The sequence below is a fragment of the Pseudochaenichthys georgianus genome, chromosome 7 (assembly GCF_902827115.2).
Source record: "Pseudochaenichthys georgianus chromosome 7, fPseGeo1.2, whole genome shotgun sequence".
Classification (NCBI taxonomy): Eukaryota; Metazoa; Chordata; class Actinopteri; order Perciformes; family Channichthyidae; genus Pseudochaenichthys; species Pseudochaenichthys georgianus.
In genome coordinates, this window is record NC_047509.1 from 1,268,641 (window position 1) to 1,288,287 (window position 19,647).

Below are 19,647 nucleotides of genomic sequence, written 5' to 3' on the forward strand. Positions count from 1 at the left end.
GTGTGTGTGTGTGTGTGGTGTGTGGTGTGGTGTGTGTGTGTGTGTGTGTGTGTGTGTGGTGTGTGTGTGTGTGTGTGTGTGTGTGTGTGTGTGTGTGTGTGTGTGTGTGTGTGTGTGTGTGTGGTGACCATGCTGCTGCAGAACACAAAGCTCTTGACTCTAAACATTTTTAGTTGGGGTTCGTCGTCTTCCCACACACTTTCAGGGGTCATTCAAACACTTCTTGTTTAGATATATAAACAACAACAATTTGAATATTCGACGTGTATTTTCACCCTCTCTCCGAATGGAGACGTCCCGGATGAAAGCTGCTCATAATCATGTTTACCGACACAGTACACAGTGTTATAATAATAATATGTGGTGCTTGCATGAAGAGGATTATTTAAAGCCATATTTTCTGCACTAAATATAAAACTAAACACTATGAGAAATGTCTGAGCCATGCAGTCTAAATAACAATGAATATATTAACAATATGAAAGCCTTTTATAACTCCTATTATTTGTCTATCTCGAAAACACACTAGCTGTAAACAGGAAGTATAATACTCCCAGGGAGACACTTAGGATGTTTTATTGTAACCCTTATCTGCAGATATCTTTCACTGAGCGACTTTTATACTCGAGAGAAGTGGAAAACATGATCAGGCAAGTCTGTCGTTGAGAAGGAGTGTCTTTTACTTTAAGCGTCATTTATTAAACCAAAATATATATATTTAATTTTGGCTTTTTTGATCCAGAGGCCCACTGCTGGATAACCTCCTATTTAACCCATTTGTGCCCAAATACTTCATGAAGTATGATCATTAAAAACGTGGTTTGAAAGTCTTTAAATCTGGTATGGAAATACTCGAGGCAAATATTTAATTGTAAAAAAAATTTACATTACAGGTAAAAAAAAAAAGGAAAACGCTTTTTTTAAGGTGCATTTAAAACAAAATATTCTGCATGTGTGAGAAATACAGAAGAGGTTTGGAGCAACATGTGAATGTATTAGATCTGACAGAAAGTGATTTTTTTTGTTTAGGTCTGAAATTAAAGTCAGGATTCTGAGATTTCCCGGAAAAAAAAGAGATCTTTTTTAATCGTTTTTAGAAAATGATGCAGATTCCGTTCCTCTTGAAGGAACGTTTTGGGTTCACGCGGGTTAAAGAGAAGTCTGTCTTTGCTGCTGACTCTGGATCAATAGGGTGATTGTTTCATAGTAAGCAACTCATTTCTCATCCATCCAAAAATCATCAACATCCAGGACTCTGAACTATGCAAATGATCCGTCCATTCAAAAAAAACAGGAGAGGAAAATAGTCAAAATTATTCTGGTGATCCATTTTGTATGCGTGTACTTTGGGGACGATTGCCTCCCAATATCTCAGTGACTGCTGAACTGGGTGATCTGACTGGTGGCGTGTTATCTCCATGGACGACTATATTCTTTGCTTTCCATTTATTTCCATCAAACCCAGTGTGTGCACGGCGACGCGGTCAAATGATATGCTGTTGCTCCATTACGCCCCCTAGTGTTCAAAACTGATAACATATAACCGTATGTTACTCAAGTATGTTACTGACTCAAAAACAGGTCAAATATATATCCGTTTTCTTCCAGTGTAATGTTAAATAAAATGTTTTTTAATCTTTGAAAACAATATGTTTCTGGGTTCATTCCATTAGGTTTAGGAGGTAAGGAGGATTTTTCTAAGTTCCTTAAAGCATTTTTAACTGTGAAATCAGAAACAGATTATTTTCTTATTAGGTAAAAATTAAAAACGAATTTGAAAAAAACGAAAAAAAACGTTTCGAGAATTTTTTTTCTCTTATTTGTAAAAAAAAAGGTAAACAAAAATATTTTTTTCTGAGTTCATAATAAAACAGAAAAAACATCTATGAATACCTTTTATTTTAAATAAAAAGCTATGGCTTGTGGTTATTTTAGTTCATTTTTATTTTATGTCATGGATATAATAAAAAACGGTTTTGTGAGTTTTTGGTAAAGACAAGTCATTTTCTTCCTTTGTTTAAATCTGAAAACAGGTTAAAACCGCTTATTTATTTTGGGGTTATTATTGTAATTCTCACTTGATCAATTTAAGAAGAAGTCCACCACTACGCCATGTTCTAAGTGAGACGAGAAGACGCGGATTACACTCGATTAGATTTATAGCTGAAAGCTTGCATCTTGGGTTTAGAGTGCATGGAGAGATATTGATATTCAAAACACGGAGCCTCTTGTGACGAATATATAATTATAATGTAATTCCTAAAGGAGAGCCAACTCTTTGGATCGGATTTCTGAAATGGATCACCAGATGTGGTTTCCTCTCCTGAAATGTGAGGCGTAGTCTGTATCGTGTTTGTGCCGCAGACTCACCTGCGCTGAAGATAAGACGCTCGTTAGACGGCGTAAGGTGTGTTTCAGCCACGTTGCATTACTCCACATCTTGATTGATTGATTGCCTGTCGATCGATATAAACCCTCTGTTGTGTTTGTACTCAAAGCACCTCCTGCTCTGACTTCACCCTCTCTCCCCTCGTGTTTAGCATCTCAAATGTTTACATGTTGTTGTTGTTTATTTGTTCTCTCCTCATTCTGTTATCAACGTACAAACATACGTGCCATATTTGAGAAATAAATGATGGACTATTGAAAGGACCAGCCCTGTCGTTGTTTGAAGAATCTTCCGCTTTTGGGGGGGGTTTCCCCTCTCTCCTGTGGTGTGTTATGCTTGGTGTTAGTGCATGTAAATGGTCTGCAGAGGCTAACATCTGTTTTCTCTGGGATATGCAAATGGTATAATAGAGCCCTTTTAACAGCCAACAACAATCGATTTGCTTGAAGAGTAGAAAACAATCCCACCTTTGTATCTGCTACTCAGTATTTTATATTTCTCCTTCTATGATCTTAGTTTATCTCTTGTGAAAACTGGGGACCTTTTACCTCTTTGGACCTCAATAGAGCGGTGCAGGGAGGACGTATCTATACCCTGAAGGAAGCTGCTGGTTCCCTCGACAAAAAAGCAACAGGATTTCTCCAGAGCATTTTGGAAAATAGCTTGAAATAAGATAGGTGTAATATTTACTTTTTTTTAGAGTTAATTTCTAAATGTATTATACAAACATAATCTATGTGAGCATGAACAACATAGTGATCCAGCTTTAACGTATTATATTGAATTACAAAACAACGATTTTTTTCTAATAAATTGCAAAATGTGTTGGTCACAAAAGATGGCCTACATTGATGTGTGCTTTCATTGAGAACTACAGAAGGCTACAAGAGAATGGTATTTATAGAGCGGTGCAGGGAGGACGTATCTACCCTGAAGGAATCTGCTGGTTCCCTCGACAAAAAAGCAACAGGATTTCTCCAGAGGATTTTGGAAAATAGCTCGAAATAATGTCTGTGGAAACGAACCTGTTTGATGAATGCACGTTCTGTTCAGCCGGATCATCTCCACATGTCTGCCCTACTTTTATAATGTTCTAATCATAAATCTAATCTCCAGAAGCAACATGCTAACGCTATGCTATAAAGGAACTACAGCCGAGTCCAGCAGCACGACTTCAACGTCACGCCGACTTCAGATCCATATTCAGACACACAGATTCTAGATGGTACGAGTTGAAGCGTTTGTTTGAGCACTCTGCAGGAGGCAGGGACTGGCTTTCAAGCAGAACAGAAACTAATTTAGAGGAGTGTTTACATGTTCGGCGTAATGACATACAATGGCCTCGACACCTTCCGTAGTCCTATTCAGCCACTTGGTAACAACCATCGTTTCTCAAACACGTCAACTCTTCAGAAATCCCCAGTGGGGTCCCTGCTGATGGATTTAATGTCGTAGAACAAAACGTGATCCGTCTCTTCAATGTGTCTCAACCACAGACCTTATTTCAGATAATTTCCTAAATCCTATGGAGAGATCCCATTGGCTCTGAGACCAGGGAACCCGTAGTGGTAAAATGCTAACTCACTTCCGGGTTTTAGGACTCGTCACTGCACCACTCTATTATTCTCTAATTTGGGAATATACGCCATTAAATCACAATGTCCTCTGACATGATATGAGCTGTAAAGTGTCTCCTGCTTTGTTCCCTCGTTATAACAGCGGGAAAATACCACATTTGGACTATTTCCTGATCTGTTTAGCTTGTAAACATTAATGTACACTAACCTATATGTATATGACTGATCACATCCAACAGAAAAGTAGTATATTTTAATAATTAATCATTAAAATAAATCTGAAATATTGAAGCAAATATATAATTTAATTACATTAAAAAAAGACAAATATAATATAAATTGGTTTGCACTAAAAAGCAAGAGAAATATTAAATATAAATAATATTTATTAATTTTGTCATAATAAAATGTACTAAAACTATAAAACTACTAATAAAAGAATTACCTTAATCATTCAACAAATATATAACTAATTTATAATTATTTTTATATTTAATTGTATTGGTTGTTTCAAAATGTATGAAAAATAGAGCCTGCTGAATTAAAAAATGCATTCAGTAGAATAAACCTGCTGTGTCATCTCTACCGAACATGCTCATGGACATTTAAACCCCTCCCGATTGACACACGGCTCGACCAATCACAGTGAAGCACCGGAGCCAGTCAGCCAATCACAATCATCCTCAGCGAGTTAGCTTGTTCTGCGGCTGAACGACATCTCACTCAGTAAATGTAAGTATACATATCTTTATTTCTGGTTCATGTTCTTCATTATTAACATATTGACCAGGTGTGTGTTTAATCCAGGTGTGTGTGAGGTTAAAACGAGGCTCTGTGTGAGCTCGTGGAGCCGGAGAGAGCTTCATCTCGACAGGATGCAGAGTCATCTGTTTATCATGGAGCGTGGTGCGCTACAACCTGCCCTTATTATGGGCTCGGTTTAACACAGAGTAATAAACCCTGAGTAGCGCGTGAGAAAATAACATATGATTACCTGTAAATATTTAATATGTTTCTTTTAGTATTCTATTTTTCTTTGTTCTATATTATAATTTAGTAAATAAGAGCGCACCCACTCCCTGGAAGCCAATCTTATAACAATAGCTATGGACACATCGTTATTGCATTTTATTGTCATTTTTCTATATTTCTTTTGGCCTTTGCAGTGTTTTGCATGTATTTGTATTGGTCCTTAATTGTTAATATGTTAATTACACAACACTCGCCGAACAATATCAACAACATTATTTGTTAGGTAACATAACTGAATAACTTAAAAGTAAAACAAAGAAACAGACAATAAAAACAAACATGTACTTTAAAAAAGTAGGAAAAAAATAATATGAATATACATTAATTTCCTCTACCTACTACTCCCCTCCCCTCCTCTTCCTCCTCCCCCTCCTCTCCCTCCTCTCCCTCCTCCTCTCCCCCTCTTCCTCCTCTTCTTCCTCTTACTCCTCCTCTCCCCCTCTTCCTCCTCTTCCTCAGCATGGCGTCAGGTGCTCTGTTCCCCTCCATGGTCTCTGGCTCTCGAGGTTCTTCCAGTAAGTACCTGGTGGAGTTCAGAGCGGGGAAGATGACGATGAAGAGCAGCACGGTGACTCCGGACAAGAGGAAGGGTCAGGTTTACATCCAGCAGACGGACGACTCGCTCATCCACTTCTGCTGGAAGGACCGCACCACGGGGAACGTGGACGACGTACGTGTTGTTATAATTATCATATGTTAACATCCCTTTTTTAAATAAAACATATCTCACCATATGCTTATGGCTCGGGGTCATCTACAGCCTGAGAAGGATGTGTTCCAGGTGTCCCACAACCAGGGCCGGCCCTAGACTTTTGGGGGCCCTAAGCGAGCTTTGGCTTGGGGGCCCCCCTCACTCTAGCGCGTTCTCACTACACACAACACAGAACCAACTTTTGTCTTATGATGTTAGCATAAGCACACAAATTGTATAAATAAGCATGTAAATATCGTGGTCCTCACCTCCTCTAGGGGGGGTCTTCACCTCCTCTAGGGGGGGTCTTCACCTCCTCTAGGGGGGGTCTTCACCTCCTCTACGGGGGACCGGGGGCATGCTCCCCGGGAAGATTTTTTTTTTTTAAATATTGAAGTTAAAAGCATCAATCTGTTGCATTAAGAGATCTATGGATACATCTCTCAACACCCATTTGAAACAGAAATGTAAACAGATTTTTCTTTATGGATATTTTACAAATCACTTAAACTGTATTCTTGTTTTGTCATATAGTATTTCATAACTGTTTTTCATTTATTCTCTCTGGCTGTCCATCTCATATTGTTCACATAGAAACTAGCTGTCAATAGGAATATCATTCAGAAGAATTATAATTTCATGCAAAAATCTGTCACAAAAAGAGGTTGCACATTTAAATTCAGGTGTTGTTATGGCAACGTCAGTGGCCAAACAGCCACATTTACTGCTGCAAATACGTTCAAACATGCTGTCGACACGTTAAGCAGTGGCATGCCACGAAATGGTGGCATGCCACTGCTTAACGCCAGCTGACTTTTTCTCAGAAATACTGTCACATAACATCCATATATTTCAGTGCTAGGTTGATGCTTAGCTAAGCTAACTATGAAACACTTTAACTGGCAGGACTCAGGATCAACTGTGTACTGTAAGGTAGCTTCTAGCTTCATGTCGAACAGTAAGTCAACATTTCCCAGAGAGCTTTCTTTGAAATCACCAGGTAACGCTAAAAAACATTACATTTAGATTGTATGACAAAGTGTTTATTTAATATATCTGGCTAGCTATAGCTACTTGCTAACGGGTTAGCTTACCCCCGCGATTCAAAGTAACGTCAACGTGTCATGTATGCTTTGCTTACATGTTGACATCACTTTTAGTTTACTGACATTTACATTCCTTGTTCTCCTGGCTCAGGTGGTGGCTCTGGGGTTGTTGTGTGAACCATAGATATATATCTATGGAGCCACCACTTCTTTTGTCGTCTTTTTTAAGAAAATGTTTTCTTATGTCCATCTTCAAAAACTCTGAGTCCGACTGACAGATATTTTAAACATTGTCACAGCTCACAGGATAGGTGCCTGTCAGCCAATAAGACATTATTTCCATTCAACTCTCTGGTTGGTCTGGGGTCTTGCCTCTGTTGCATTCACTGAACACGGGAAATTACAATGCTGCCGTCCTCTCTTGTGTCATGATGACGTTCAGGTAAAGCACGGTTAATGCATTATATTATTGACTCAATAATATAATGCATGCCTTTGAGAGTAGGCAATCTAGGCATATTAAAACAATTAATTAAACATATTTATCACGGCGACGGTGTACTGAGATTTTTATTTTATTTTCATTTTTTTTCTTTCACTTTTTGCTGCGGGCCCTAAGTGGCTGCGGGCCCTAAGTGGCTGCAGGGCCCTTAGTGGCTGCGGGGCCCTAAGTGGCTGCGGGGCCCTAAGTGGCTGCGGGGCCCTTAGTGGCTGCGGGGCCCTAAGTGGCTGCGGGGCCCTTAGCGGCTGCGGGGCCCTAAGTGGCTGCGGGGCCCTTAGTGGCTGCGGGGCCCTAAGTGGCTGCGGGGCCCTTAGCGGCTGCGGAGCCCTAAGTGGCTGCGGGGCCCTAAGTGGCTGCGGGGCCCTAAGTGGCTGCGGGGCCCTAAGTGGCTGCGGGGCCCTAAGTGGCTGCGGGGCCCTTAGTGGCTGCGGGGCCCTAGGTTGGTCAGCTGCGTCAGAGGGCGAAGGGTAAACATGTATACAGAATTATTCCCTGACATTTTATTTATTGAAGATATGATATCTATTTCTTTCCAACTTCCACTGTATGTACTTCATGTGCAGTCCAAGTGATCCTTACATTCCAATGTTCCCCCGTGAATGTGTGATTTGATATTTCCTCCTCTCCTCCAGGACCTGATCATCTTCCCCGACGACTGTGAGTTTAAACGTGTGAGCCAGTGCACCACCGGACGGGTGTTTGTCCTCAAGTTCAAAGCTGGATCCAAGAGACTGTTCTTCTGGATGCAGGTGCACACACACACACACACACACACACACACACACACACACACACACACACACACACACACACACACACACACACACACACACACACACACACACACACACACACACACACACACACACACACACACACACACACACACACACACCATGTAGACTTATCCTAACCCTAACCAAGTCTTCACCCTAAAATTAATGATTCCAATTTGTCCCCATAAGGGAGGCGAGTCCCCACAGGGTGACTGTGTAAACAGATTTAGGTCCCCACAAGTATAGTAATGCTAGGCCACACACACACACACACACACACACACACACACACACACACACACACACACACACACACACACACACACACACACACACACACACACACACACACACACACACACACACACACACACACACACACACACACACACACACACACACACACCATGTAGACTTATCCTAACCCTAACCAAGTCTTCACCCTAAAATTAATGATTCCAATTTGTCCCCATAAGGGAGGCGAGTCCCCACAGGGTGACTGTGTAAACAGATTTAGGTCCCCACAAGTATAGTAATGCTAGGCCACACACACACACACACACACACACACACACACACACACACACACACACACACACACACACACACACACACACACACACACACACACACACACACACACACACACACACACACACACACACACACACACACACACAGTTCTGAGTTTTGTGTTTCTGTCTGACGCTCAGGAGCCGAAGAGCGAGAAAGACGAGGAGCACTGCAGGAAGGTGAACGAGTTTCTGAATAACCCCCCCATGCCGGGCGCTCTGGGCAGCGGGGGAGGCGGGGGGCACGACCTCTCCGCCCTGGGAGGTAAAACACCATCACATGAATCATATAAAGTGTTGGGAAAATCCTGAGTGTCCTCTTCCAACATGAGAGTAGCATGCTACAAAGGTATCAACTGTAGCTGTGTTCATGACAGGATGTGTGATGACCTGGAAGAGCATCAGGACTGTTTGAGGCAGATGATAGCTATGTGATTAACATGATGACTCAGCCTCTATGGAGAGAGACATGAAGCATGCTCATTTCTGACGTGGAGCTAATCTGAAGTAAACATTGAATACTGCTTTCTATTCCTCCATCTTGTGACTGTGTGACTCCCTCTCTTGGATATCAGCATGTGAAGGACACTGCTCAGGAACTAGTTGATGCTCTGTATGTGATGACTTCCATTCTGGAGAGGATCACAGATACACGGATCCTGAGGCTGAAGCTCAAGCCGGGGACCAGGGATGTTTCTCTAACAGAAAGGATGCAATTTAATTTGTATTCATGTCCAGGTCTCAATAAGTTCGGAAACACGGATCAGCTTCAGAATTCGTATTTAGGTTTTCATATAAGAGCTTGTATCAAATCTACGCTGAGCTGTCGTCCTCAGAGCATAAATAAACTAACATAAATCCATCTTTTTACTTAATATACATCTCGCGTTTTGTACCTGCAGCAAACATGGTCTGAAAAAGTTGGACATTTGAATCTGGATTTTTTTTTTTTTAGGAAATGTAGAATGTGAAGGAACGCTGATTATTGGTTCCTTGACCCTGACCCTAACAAAACATGTACACTTACACTGGTTGTTTTTTCAGTTTCGTGCATGGTGGAAAGGAGCAGGGAGAAGTACATCTTATTTTACCAGCTCCTTCACATGTTGATGTAGAAGAGACATGAAGAAGAGGGGACACATGTTGATGTAGAAGAGACATGAAGAAGAGGGGACACATGTTGATGTAGAAGAGACATGAAGAAGAGGGGACACATGTTGATGTAGAGGAGACATGAAGAAGAGGGGACACATGTTGATGTAGAAGAGACATGAAGAAGAGGGGACACATGTTGATGTAGAAGAGACATGAAGAAGAGGGGACACATGTTGATGTAGAAGAGACATGAAGAAGAGGGGACACATGTTGATGTAGAAGAGACATGGAGAAGAGGGGACACATGTTGATGTAGAAGAGACATGAAGAAGAGGGGACACATGTTGATGTAGAAGAGACATGAAGAAGAGGGGACACATGTTGATGTAGAAGAGACATGAAGAAGAGGGGACACATGTTGATGTAGAAGAGACATGAAGAAGAGGGGACACATGTTGATGTAGAAGAGACATGAAGAAGAGGGGACACATGTTGATGTAGAAGAGACATGGAGAAGAGGGGACACATGTTGATGTAGAAGAGACATGAAGAAGAGGGGACACATGTTGATGTAGAAGAGACATGAAGAAGAGGGGACACATGTTGATGTAGAAGAGACATGAAGAAGAGGGGACACATTTTTTCTTAAAAAATAAAATAAATGAAATAACCATAAAACAGTCAAATAAAAGCATTATTATGTCAAATACTGAAACAATCACAAGTCCACTTCATGCTGTCTAATTACGCTTTCTTTATACATTATTTTAATTGTCATGCTGGATTTTCTTGTTCTCCCGTGCAGGTGAGGGCGGCCTGCAAAGCCTTCTGGGTAATATGAGCCACAACCAGCTGATGCAGCTCATCGGACCGACCGGACTGGGCGGGATCGGTACGGAGGAGAAACTCGCAGTGTACCTGTCGTGGCGTCCTTCCTTGTCTTCCTATCAAGCCACTAGACGCTTCAAACAGACATTTTACACCTCGTTTCCTTTGTGTTACTTCCAGTGGAAGAGACGAGAGATGTGTTTGCTCAAAATAAAATAACAAACTTTTACACCGACAAAGAAAAGAGGCCTTTACATGATAAGGCTTATATAACTTCATAACTTAAAACGGTTAAAAACTGTTCCTCGGCGGGGTCTTCCTGACAGGTTTCCCGTCACTTTAAAGGAGGCGCCGTGGGAAGTGTAGTCTTTTATACTCTGGTTGACTACAGACGTCACGATTAGGTGGCCTTTCTTATAAAAACAAAATACTGGCTCTCACAGAATGTCATGAATGTTATTTATGTTAGTTTCTCTCAGATGATAACGTGATGTTTCGCCTTCAGGGGGCCTCGGGGCCCTCGCTGGCCCAGGATTGGCTAACCTGCTGGGCAGCAGCAGCTCCAGCAGCGTCCCTGCAGCCAGCAACTCCTCCACCAGGTCACTTTAAATATACATCTTTTTACAACACTACATTTACTCCAAACAGCTGCTGACGGTGTGTGTGGACTACTTGGTGGCATATTATTTAAGTGCCTTTTTTTTAACGTACACGGTTTTGATTTAATTATGAAATCAGCTCCTATCCTGTCCATAATAAGCGTTTAGCCGAATAAAATATGTTCCATTCGAGACCCATTTTTATCAAATCCATCCCTGTATAATAGACTTTATATCTTGTTATTGTTCATTTGTAAATTCAACATGTATTTTTTCTACTTTCTTGTATTTTAATTTGTATTGTACAAATACATAATAATATGCTGTTGCAACACAAACACGTCCCAAATTGGGATCAATAAAGTACTTCAGGGCCCTGTCTTTAGAAATGAACTTGTGACTATTCTCCACCAGAGGGAGACATTTCCCCATATTACCTTATGGGGGAAAATACATGCTAGTTTTGCACAAAAATAATTAAATGCCAAATAAAATGAAGAAAAGTGTACAGAAAATAGAGAACATTTTTATAATTTGAGTTATTTTATTTAGTTGAAGTTTGTGGAAGTTAAAAATCCTAACAGACGTTTGTTAAACATTTTATTCAATGGATATTATATATTTATTTATAATGTCATGGCAGTATTTGATGCAGATAATACACAGGAGAATAATACAAGTAAATAAAAAATGTACCGGTGATGTTGAAGTAAAAACAGTTGCAAGAATCATGACAAACATCAGATGAAGCCATACAAATTACAATAATATAAATAATAACGATAGAACACAATTATAATAATAAAAAATAATACATTGGTGAATAAAAAAAGGAAATACATTTAAAAAAATAAATGTAATAATTATAGTAGAAATACAAGATTACATAGATAAATAAAATATAATATATATATATGTATAAAATGACCCACTGATGTTCCTCTCTCTCCTCTCAGCCCGTCCACAGCCGTCACCCCCACCTCCTCCTCAGCCTCCAGCCGCCTCGGCTCCGCCCAGGTTCCCACCACCCCCATCACTCCCGTCACCCCCACCAACACCTCCGTCACCTCCCCCACCGCCTCCTCCCCCCCGGCCTCCTCCCCCGCTACCGCCGCCGGGACCCCCAACGCCTCGCAGCCCATCCAGCTGAGGGACCTGCAGAGCATCCTGGCCACCATGAACGTCCCCTCGGGGGGGCAGGGAGGTGAGCGAGTACCAGAAGTACTGAGAGGAAGTAACTAAGTACATTTTGATGCAGGGGTTAGAGAGTACACCAGAAGTAACCAGAGATGGCAAAAGTACACACATCCTTTACTCAAGTAGAAGTACAGATACTCGTGTTTAAAAATACTCTGGTAAAAGTAGAAGTACTGACTAAACTTCTTTACTCAAGTCAAAGTAAAGAGGCTTTGAAGTGTACTTCAGTAAAAAGTACCCATAACTAGCAGCTGCTTTAAAGAGTACCTGACCTCCCTTTACCTTTACTAAAGCACAGATGTGAGTACTTGTACCTTTGCTAAAGCACAGATGTGAGTACTTGTACCTTTGCTAAAGCACAGATGTGAGTACTTGTACCTCTGCTAAAGCACAGATGTAAGTACTTGTACCTTTACTAAAGCACAGATCTGAGTACTTGTACCTTTGCTAAAGCACAGATGTGAGTACTTGTACCTTTGCTAAAGTACAGATGTGAGTACTTGTACCTTTACTAAAGCACAGATCTGAGTACTTGTACCTTTACTAAAGCACAGATGTAAGTACTTGTACCTTTGCTAAAGTACAGATGTGAGTACTTGTACCTTTGCTAAAGTACAGATGAGTACTTGTACCTTTGCTAAAACACAGATCTGAGTACTTGTACCTTTGCTAAAGCACAGATGTGAGTACTTGTACCTTTGCTAAAGCACATATCTGAGTACTTGTACCTTTGCTAAAGCACATATCTGAGTACTTGTACCTTTGCTAAAGCACATATGTGAGTACTTGTACCTTTACTAAAGCACATATCTGAGTACTTGTACCTTTGCTAAAGCACAGATCTGAGTACTTGTACCTTTGCTAAAGCACATATCTGAGTACTTGTACCTTTGCTAAAGCACAGATGTGGTTTCTGCAGTGGATCTGTCCAGCGTGCTCACCCCGGAGGTCATGGCTCCCATCCTGTCTCACCCCGAGGTGCAGCAGCGTCTCTCTCCCTTCCTCCCCTCCGGAGAGTCTCTCCCTCAGAGCAGCGAGGAGCTGAACAACACTCTCAGCTCGCCTCAGTTCCAGCAGGTATCAATACCATCCTCAGTACAGCTGATTGGTTCAGTGTGAACATGTTGCTTCCTCATGTTCATTCAACACCGCCATGTTTAAGAGAGATACGGACGTTTGTATATAAAATACTTCTATCTTGTTACTGTGTGTGTGTGTGTGTGTGTGTGTGTGTGTGTGTGTGTGTGTGTGTGCGTGTGCGTGTGTGTGTGTGCAGGCGATGAGTATGTTCAGCAGTGCGCTGGCCTCAGGTCAGTTAGGTCCTCTGATGAACCAGTTTGGTCTCCCTGCAGAAGCCGTGGACGCCGCCAACAAAGGAGGTGACTTGAATCGAGAACAGCTTTGCAGCGTAGTCATAGTTACTGCACTATATGTCAAACACAGTATCGTTAGCATGTGTATGTAAATGTATGTACTAGAGCCGGGACTCGATTAAAAAAATTAATCTAATTAATTAGAGGCTTTGTAATTAATTAATCGAAATTAATCGCATTTTTAATCAAATATACACATTTGACCTGAGAACAGTGAGAAGCAATTTCCACATGGATTTGACTCCAAGTGGTCTACAGTCGAGTGCAGTCCAGTGAGCCAGGGAGCTGGTTATTCTCTCAGACGTGGACTGACTTATCCTGGCCCTGAAACCAGTCATCTGGCTGAGTGTGGGTTGGGTCGGGGTGTGGTTCCTTGCACTCGGAGTCGGGCTAACGTCCACGCTAGCTGCTACATGCTAACTGCTACATGCTAGCTGCTACATGCTTTGCATTTAGGTGATACTTTAGGCTTGATGTGCTGCGGTGATATGCACATTCTTTTTTGCATAATTTGCACACAACCGTGCTCTTGTCGACGCTTCCATCCGTCTGTTTTTTAAAACAAAATGTCCCATCCACGGGGCCGACCAAAGCGGTCTCATCAGCTTGTTCATTCATGTTTGACTATTGATCACCGTGGTTTGTTGTTGTTTGAAGTCCCATGCTGAAGTCATGAACGTTAGTTGGTGCTCCAGTATAATCGGTACGCCTGAAACTCATCCAGTGAGAAACGTTCCGCTGTGCAAAAATAAGTGCGATTAAAGTGCGATTAAAAAGCGTTAATTTTTTTAACGCGTTAATTTTTGTGTAATTAATTAATCTTAATTAACGCGTTAAAGTCCCGGCCCTAGTATGTACATAAAACAGACTAAAGTACAGGTCTATAAAACAGTAGTACAGTCAAAATATAACAATACAATTCAAAGTCTCACATTCAACTTCCACATTATACTTTTCAACACACTGAAAGTCCGTTCACTTTTTAAACACAACACAACACAACACAACGGGTCTTTATTGGCCCGACCACATTTCAAACATAGTGTTGCAAAGCGTTCTGCACAAAGCGTTATAACACACTACGATTATATGACTTTTTCTAATTTCTACTAATCTTCTGGGTTTTTTCACAACGTCATTTTACCGTGACCTGTTTTAGTCGATACTCTACTCTGACCCAGAGTATATGTTTAGACTGTGTTAATAATAACACCATCAGTCCTCGCAGCAGTTCTTCATGAGCACTTCTCTCTCTCTGCAGACGTCGAAGCCTTTGCCAAAGCCATGGAGACGGAGACAAAGTCGGACCAGGACGGAGACTCCAAGGACAAGAAGGACGACGACGAGGACATGAGTCTGGACTGAGAGTTTAATATGAACGTATTTATTTAGCTGCTACAGCTGTTTTGTAACTATTACACATTAAGGATGAAGATCTAAGATTAATATAGAAACTGTCGCTAAGACCCTCCCCCCCGCCGATTAATATAAACTGAACATGTATTAAACCTGCATGACAACTGTACTTCCTGAGGAATAAACTCTCTGCTGTGTGTTCATTGGTTTCGTGAAGGATTACTTTATTGTAGCCTCAACAGCTTCATGAACTCGATTCACTATTAGATGTTTACCTTAAAACAAAACACAAAACTCAGGACGACTATATGATGATGAATATCCACCCGTTTGACGCCATACAAGTACAACATGTACAAGTACACACATCTGTTTGTATGTTTATCGTAATACATATTATGTTAGCATTGCAAACAAACATTTAATCAGCAAGACTCTGAAATGTCAACGTTAAATATTAGAATCATAAAGTACATCTCATTTAAATAGAGCTAATTACGGAAGATGATTGACTTTTGTTTTGTGTTTCTTTCCTAGTTTTTCGACATAATATACTATGACTTTTTTTGTAAATACTGTACTCCGACTTTTTTTCAAATTGTATCGACACGCAACACTATTTATTTGAAATACTTTATTAAGTAGTTTTTTCTGATATTTTAGACATACTGTACCATGACTTTTTATTTTAATTTCTTTTACACACTATTACGAAAAAAATTCGACATACAATACTGGGAGTATTTATTCGCGATACTATACCGTTACGGCCTTTCCGGTCGTCGGAGTGTTTTCAGCTGTGTGTGTTCTATGTAAATGAGCTGTGCGGTTGCCCTCCCGTCATTGGCTGCCATCTCCTGGTCCGCCCCTGAAGATTGCGATTGGCGCACACCTGCTGGAGATGACTACAAAGCTTGATCACTCAGGAGGCTCGGTTGAGTGAACAGACGCCTCTCGCTACTCGGTGAATTCTGTTGAAGTGTGGTTAAACTTGAGTGATTAGTTAGTAGTGATGGCGAGATGAAGCTTTCCAGCCAATTGGTTCGCAAAAGGGTTCATCTCATGAGGCTTCATCATGGGCTTCATTTGAACACAAGCCCCCCCTGTTGGTCAAAGTGTGTACAACAGGCAGATTGGACATCTCAACAGTGTGCTCTCTCATACCGAGTCCCCAATGAGTAAAGCCTTAGAATAACTCTAAACAACGAACATTAAATCATATTTTCATGTTAACAATATTGTATTTATTCCAGTTGAATGATTGTGATTGAAAAGCCTAAGGAGGCTGGTAAACATTGCAAAGAGGGATTTGAATTCCTTAATAATATTCATAAACTTAACCATGTTGTAGCCGGAGAAAGGCTAAACCATATCAAAGAATACATTTATTAACTACATTATCTCATTTAGCTGCAGCTTTTATAAACAACAAAAAATACGTATTGTTCAGCCGTTGAACCAGGGACCCTGCGGTCATGAGTCAACTGCTTTCCAGCTGAGCCACAGCACACACACTAGATCTCACTGAAAACACTGTAAGATATGTATTCCTGTATTATTGATGTTTTTATTCCTACATTTATTTATGCTTGTATCTATTTATTATGACATGTTCCGACCTCTATAAGTGAGGGTCTGAGCGCTCTTGATTCCATTGTGTCCCCGGGCCCGCCGGGTACAGGAGGGGTAATATGGTTCTTCTTATTATACATCCATAGGTATTGAAGAAACACACTCCTCAATGTCAGTCTTGGTACTTTATTGACAAAGATGACGACACCCTGAAACAGAGCAATGCCGCAGGATAAGCTGACAAAGTATTACATACATGCATGTCATGACCAATACACATATATTAAATTACATATATTAAAGACACACTAAACAGTAGTGGAAACAGTCTTACATGAGTGAGTGGATGAACGTCTCAACTCGAGGCGGAGGCTGCAGTCGGATAGTTTAAAAATCAGCTCCTAAGTTCTAACCCTATCGTCTATTCCTTGACCTCTGAGTGAAACGTCACGGGGTTAAGGGATAGTGGATAGGAGAATTCAAAAGGACTTAGGAGAAGAGACTGCGGTACTTTAGAGAATCCGAATGCACTTTCACTATCCGACGTGTTTATGATGCGCCAGCGGACGTCATTGTGTGCGTCTGCTGCTGTGGGGAAACCATGGAAACCACAGTTTTCTATACAGCGGACGACAACATGGATGTTTAATAAGAACGAGGGACTGCTGTAAACTCATCTAGAGACTCTGCACCGTGCTCTGATGCTGCTGCTTTGCTTTATGAACGTGGACAACAGAGAAACAGATTCTTCATGACCAAAGTTGGAACTGAAATAAAAAAGGAAAGTGAAACTTCTGCTCGTCACCCTCTCCCTCCGGTCCACATTAATACCAATGATCCCAATACGTATGATTGTATGAACTAAAGATCTTAAAATCAATACAGATGTATTTATTATAAACGTTAGTCCTTAACATCTATCACTGTGTATATCACCATTCAAACATCTTTTAAAAGTTGAACAAACCCCACACAGCTCAGTAAAGACTGAAATGTTGACTTTATTTGATCATTTCAGTGAAAACTAACGTTCATATTTCTCTCTTTGATTATAATACTCAACGTTCAAAACAAAGCACATTGGCAACTTACCACATACGTTATAAAATGCTTAATAAGCACCGTAACTTTCATGATATCATTTCTCCGTCATAATCGGTTGTTTCCGTGAACGGCCGACTGTTGAGTGACGGCAAATGCTGCGGCTGCAATGCATTGTGGGGCAGCATTTTCGCTTCTCCTGTCGGTTAGGGAGGTCCAGTGGTTCCTAAGCTAAAGGAGGTTATAAAGGAAGTTTGAAACCTCCTTTCCTATCATTCTCATCATTCTAGAGAATTCGAACGGCACTTATCATGGCTGCCACTGAGGGACTTCCGGGTCATTTCACTCCTTTAGGAAGGTTCCTAAGCTAAATGGACTATTCGACTTCAGCCTTCGACTTCAGCCGGAGTGAATGAACAACATGTGAACTAAAATGGCCGCTAGGCACTACCGGGTCAAAGCACGGCATATCTGGGCAGCGACAGCAGTGACGCTGCCCTCTTGTGGCCGGCGATAAACTCTTCAGGTATTATGAGCGTTGTGGTTCAACGGTTCAACCGATCTGAATCGCTTCCTGAAGCAGTCACGTGGTATCGACAGGCAGCGAGGCTTCGTTTGTCATCGATGACGTCACTGGCCCAAAACGATACAAGCCTCGATACAGGCTTCACAAAAAGCTTCGGGGATTACTCGACACACGCTCCGAAGCCTCGGCGCAATACGTAACATCACTATTAGTTAGTGGTTAGAGTAGTTTTGGATTCTGTGATTGTTGCCTTTAGTTTAGATGTGTTTTGTATAGATTCTTTGGTTAGTTGTACCACTTTTGAAGTGGGGTTTTGTTTCGTTCTTTATATTAGTATTTATTTTCCCTGTATGCCATTAGACTCCCTTTTTAGAGTCCCCCTTTGGTTTGGTTGTCAACCTGTGCCCCTTTGGCCCTTTTGTTTGTTCAGGCTGCCTTCCTTCCATTTTGTTACACCCTGTTCTGTAATAAAACTATAATTATTACCAATTACATACTGGTGTGTGTTGCATTCCTCTTCCCCGAGTTGGGACGTAACATATAAGTCGTTTTTGTCTGATATTTTCAACATACTATAGTTTGACTTTTTAACTAACAACCTATGCAGTGATGTTTTCAAACAGACTGTAATATGGACTTGAAACAATATAGGCTACTATGATTTTTTTTTTAATGTTTATTTCAGACTTTTTTCCGAAATGTCAAGGAACCTAAATAAATCTTCCTCGACAGCAAACATCAATCTAGGTTTTATTGACAGAACCATGTATTTTGTCATTTGACACAGTATTTTGTGAGATATACGCAGTGGCGTTTCTATATGTACAAAAGTGGTGGGGCACAAACAACTTAGATGTCTATAAGCTTCTGCAGTGAGGTTCATGGCTGGTGAGGCACTGACTATTCAGGTTTACAAGTATTATATTTTGACCTAAATCAAAATATAATATTATTTTCAAAAGCCTCTTTAGTCTGATGCTTCAATTAATTTTAAACAGACAGTTCAACAAAAGGATACCCAACAAATGTAGTTTTATCATTTAAATATTGAATTGTTCTCTCTTAGTAAGATCCCATTTTCAATACATTTGCAGTCTTACCTTGACTTGAAGATGAAGTCCATTTGCCTATCCTTCTGGACAAAAATCTCTATTACTTTTTTGTAAAAGTCCTCCTTATCTTCTTGTAGTTTCAAAAGTCTATCATAAATCTAAATGATGGATTTATGATTCGAACATTATAAAGTAGGGTAGACATGGGGATATTATCCGGCTGAACAAAACGTACATTTATCTAACAGCTACGTTTCCCACAGATCTTATTTTGAGCTATTTTCTAAAATCCTATGGAGAAATCTCGTTGCTTTTTTGTCGAGGGAAGCCATGCGCAGCTTACTTCCTGGTTTTAGGATGCGTCTCTCTCCTCCTCTTCACCTGCTCTTCACACACTACACTTTTCACGGCGCACGTACTTAC

At 40.8% G+C, this 19,647-nt stretch overlaps 1 protein-coding gene across 2 annotated transcripts; it reads left to right on the forward strand.

Moving 5' to 3' along the window:
* Positions 1-4,604: 4,604 nt before the first annotated feature.
* On the forward strand, positions 4,605-15,236 carry LOC117449060 (proteasomal ubiquitin receptor ADRM1-like). Of its 2 annotated transcripts, none has more exons than XM_034086426.1 (10): positions 4,605-4,698; positions 5,458-5,668; positions 7,870-7,986; positions 8,727-8,850; positions 10,486-10,572; positions 11,014-11,107; positions 12,064-12,311; positions 13,209-13,381; positions 13,581-13,683; positions 14,939-15,236. In XM_034086426.1, exons 2-10 carry the CDS (start codon positions 5,459-5,461, stop codon positions 15,040-15,042), a joined length of 1,260 nt encoding a protein of 419 aa, XP_033942317.1. In that variant the 5' UTR covers positions 4,605-4,698; position 5,458; the 3' UTR covers positions 15,043-15,236. The 2 variants fall into 2 exon arrangements, with proteins under 2 accessions (XP_033942317.1, XP_033942318.1); XM_034086427.1 differs by having other exon boundaries at positions 13,224-13,381.
* The last annotated feature ends 4,411 nt before the right edge of the window (positions 15,237-19,647 follow it).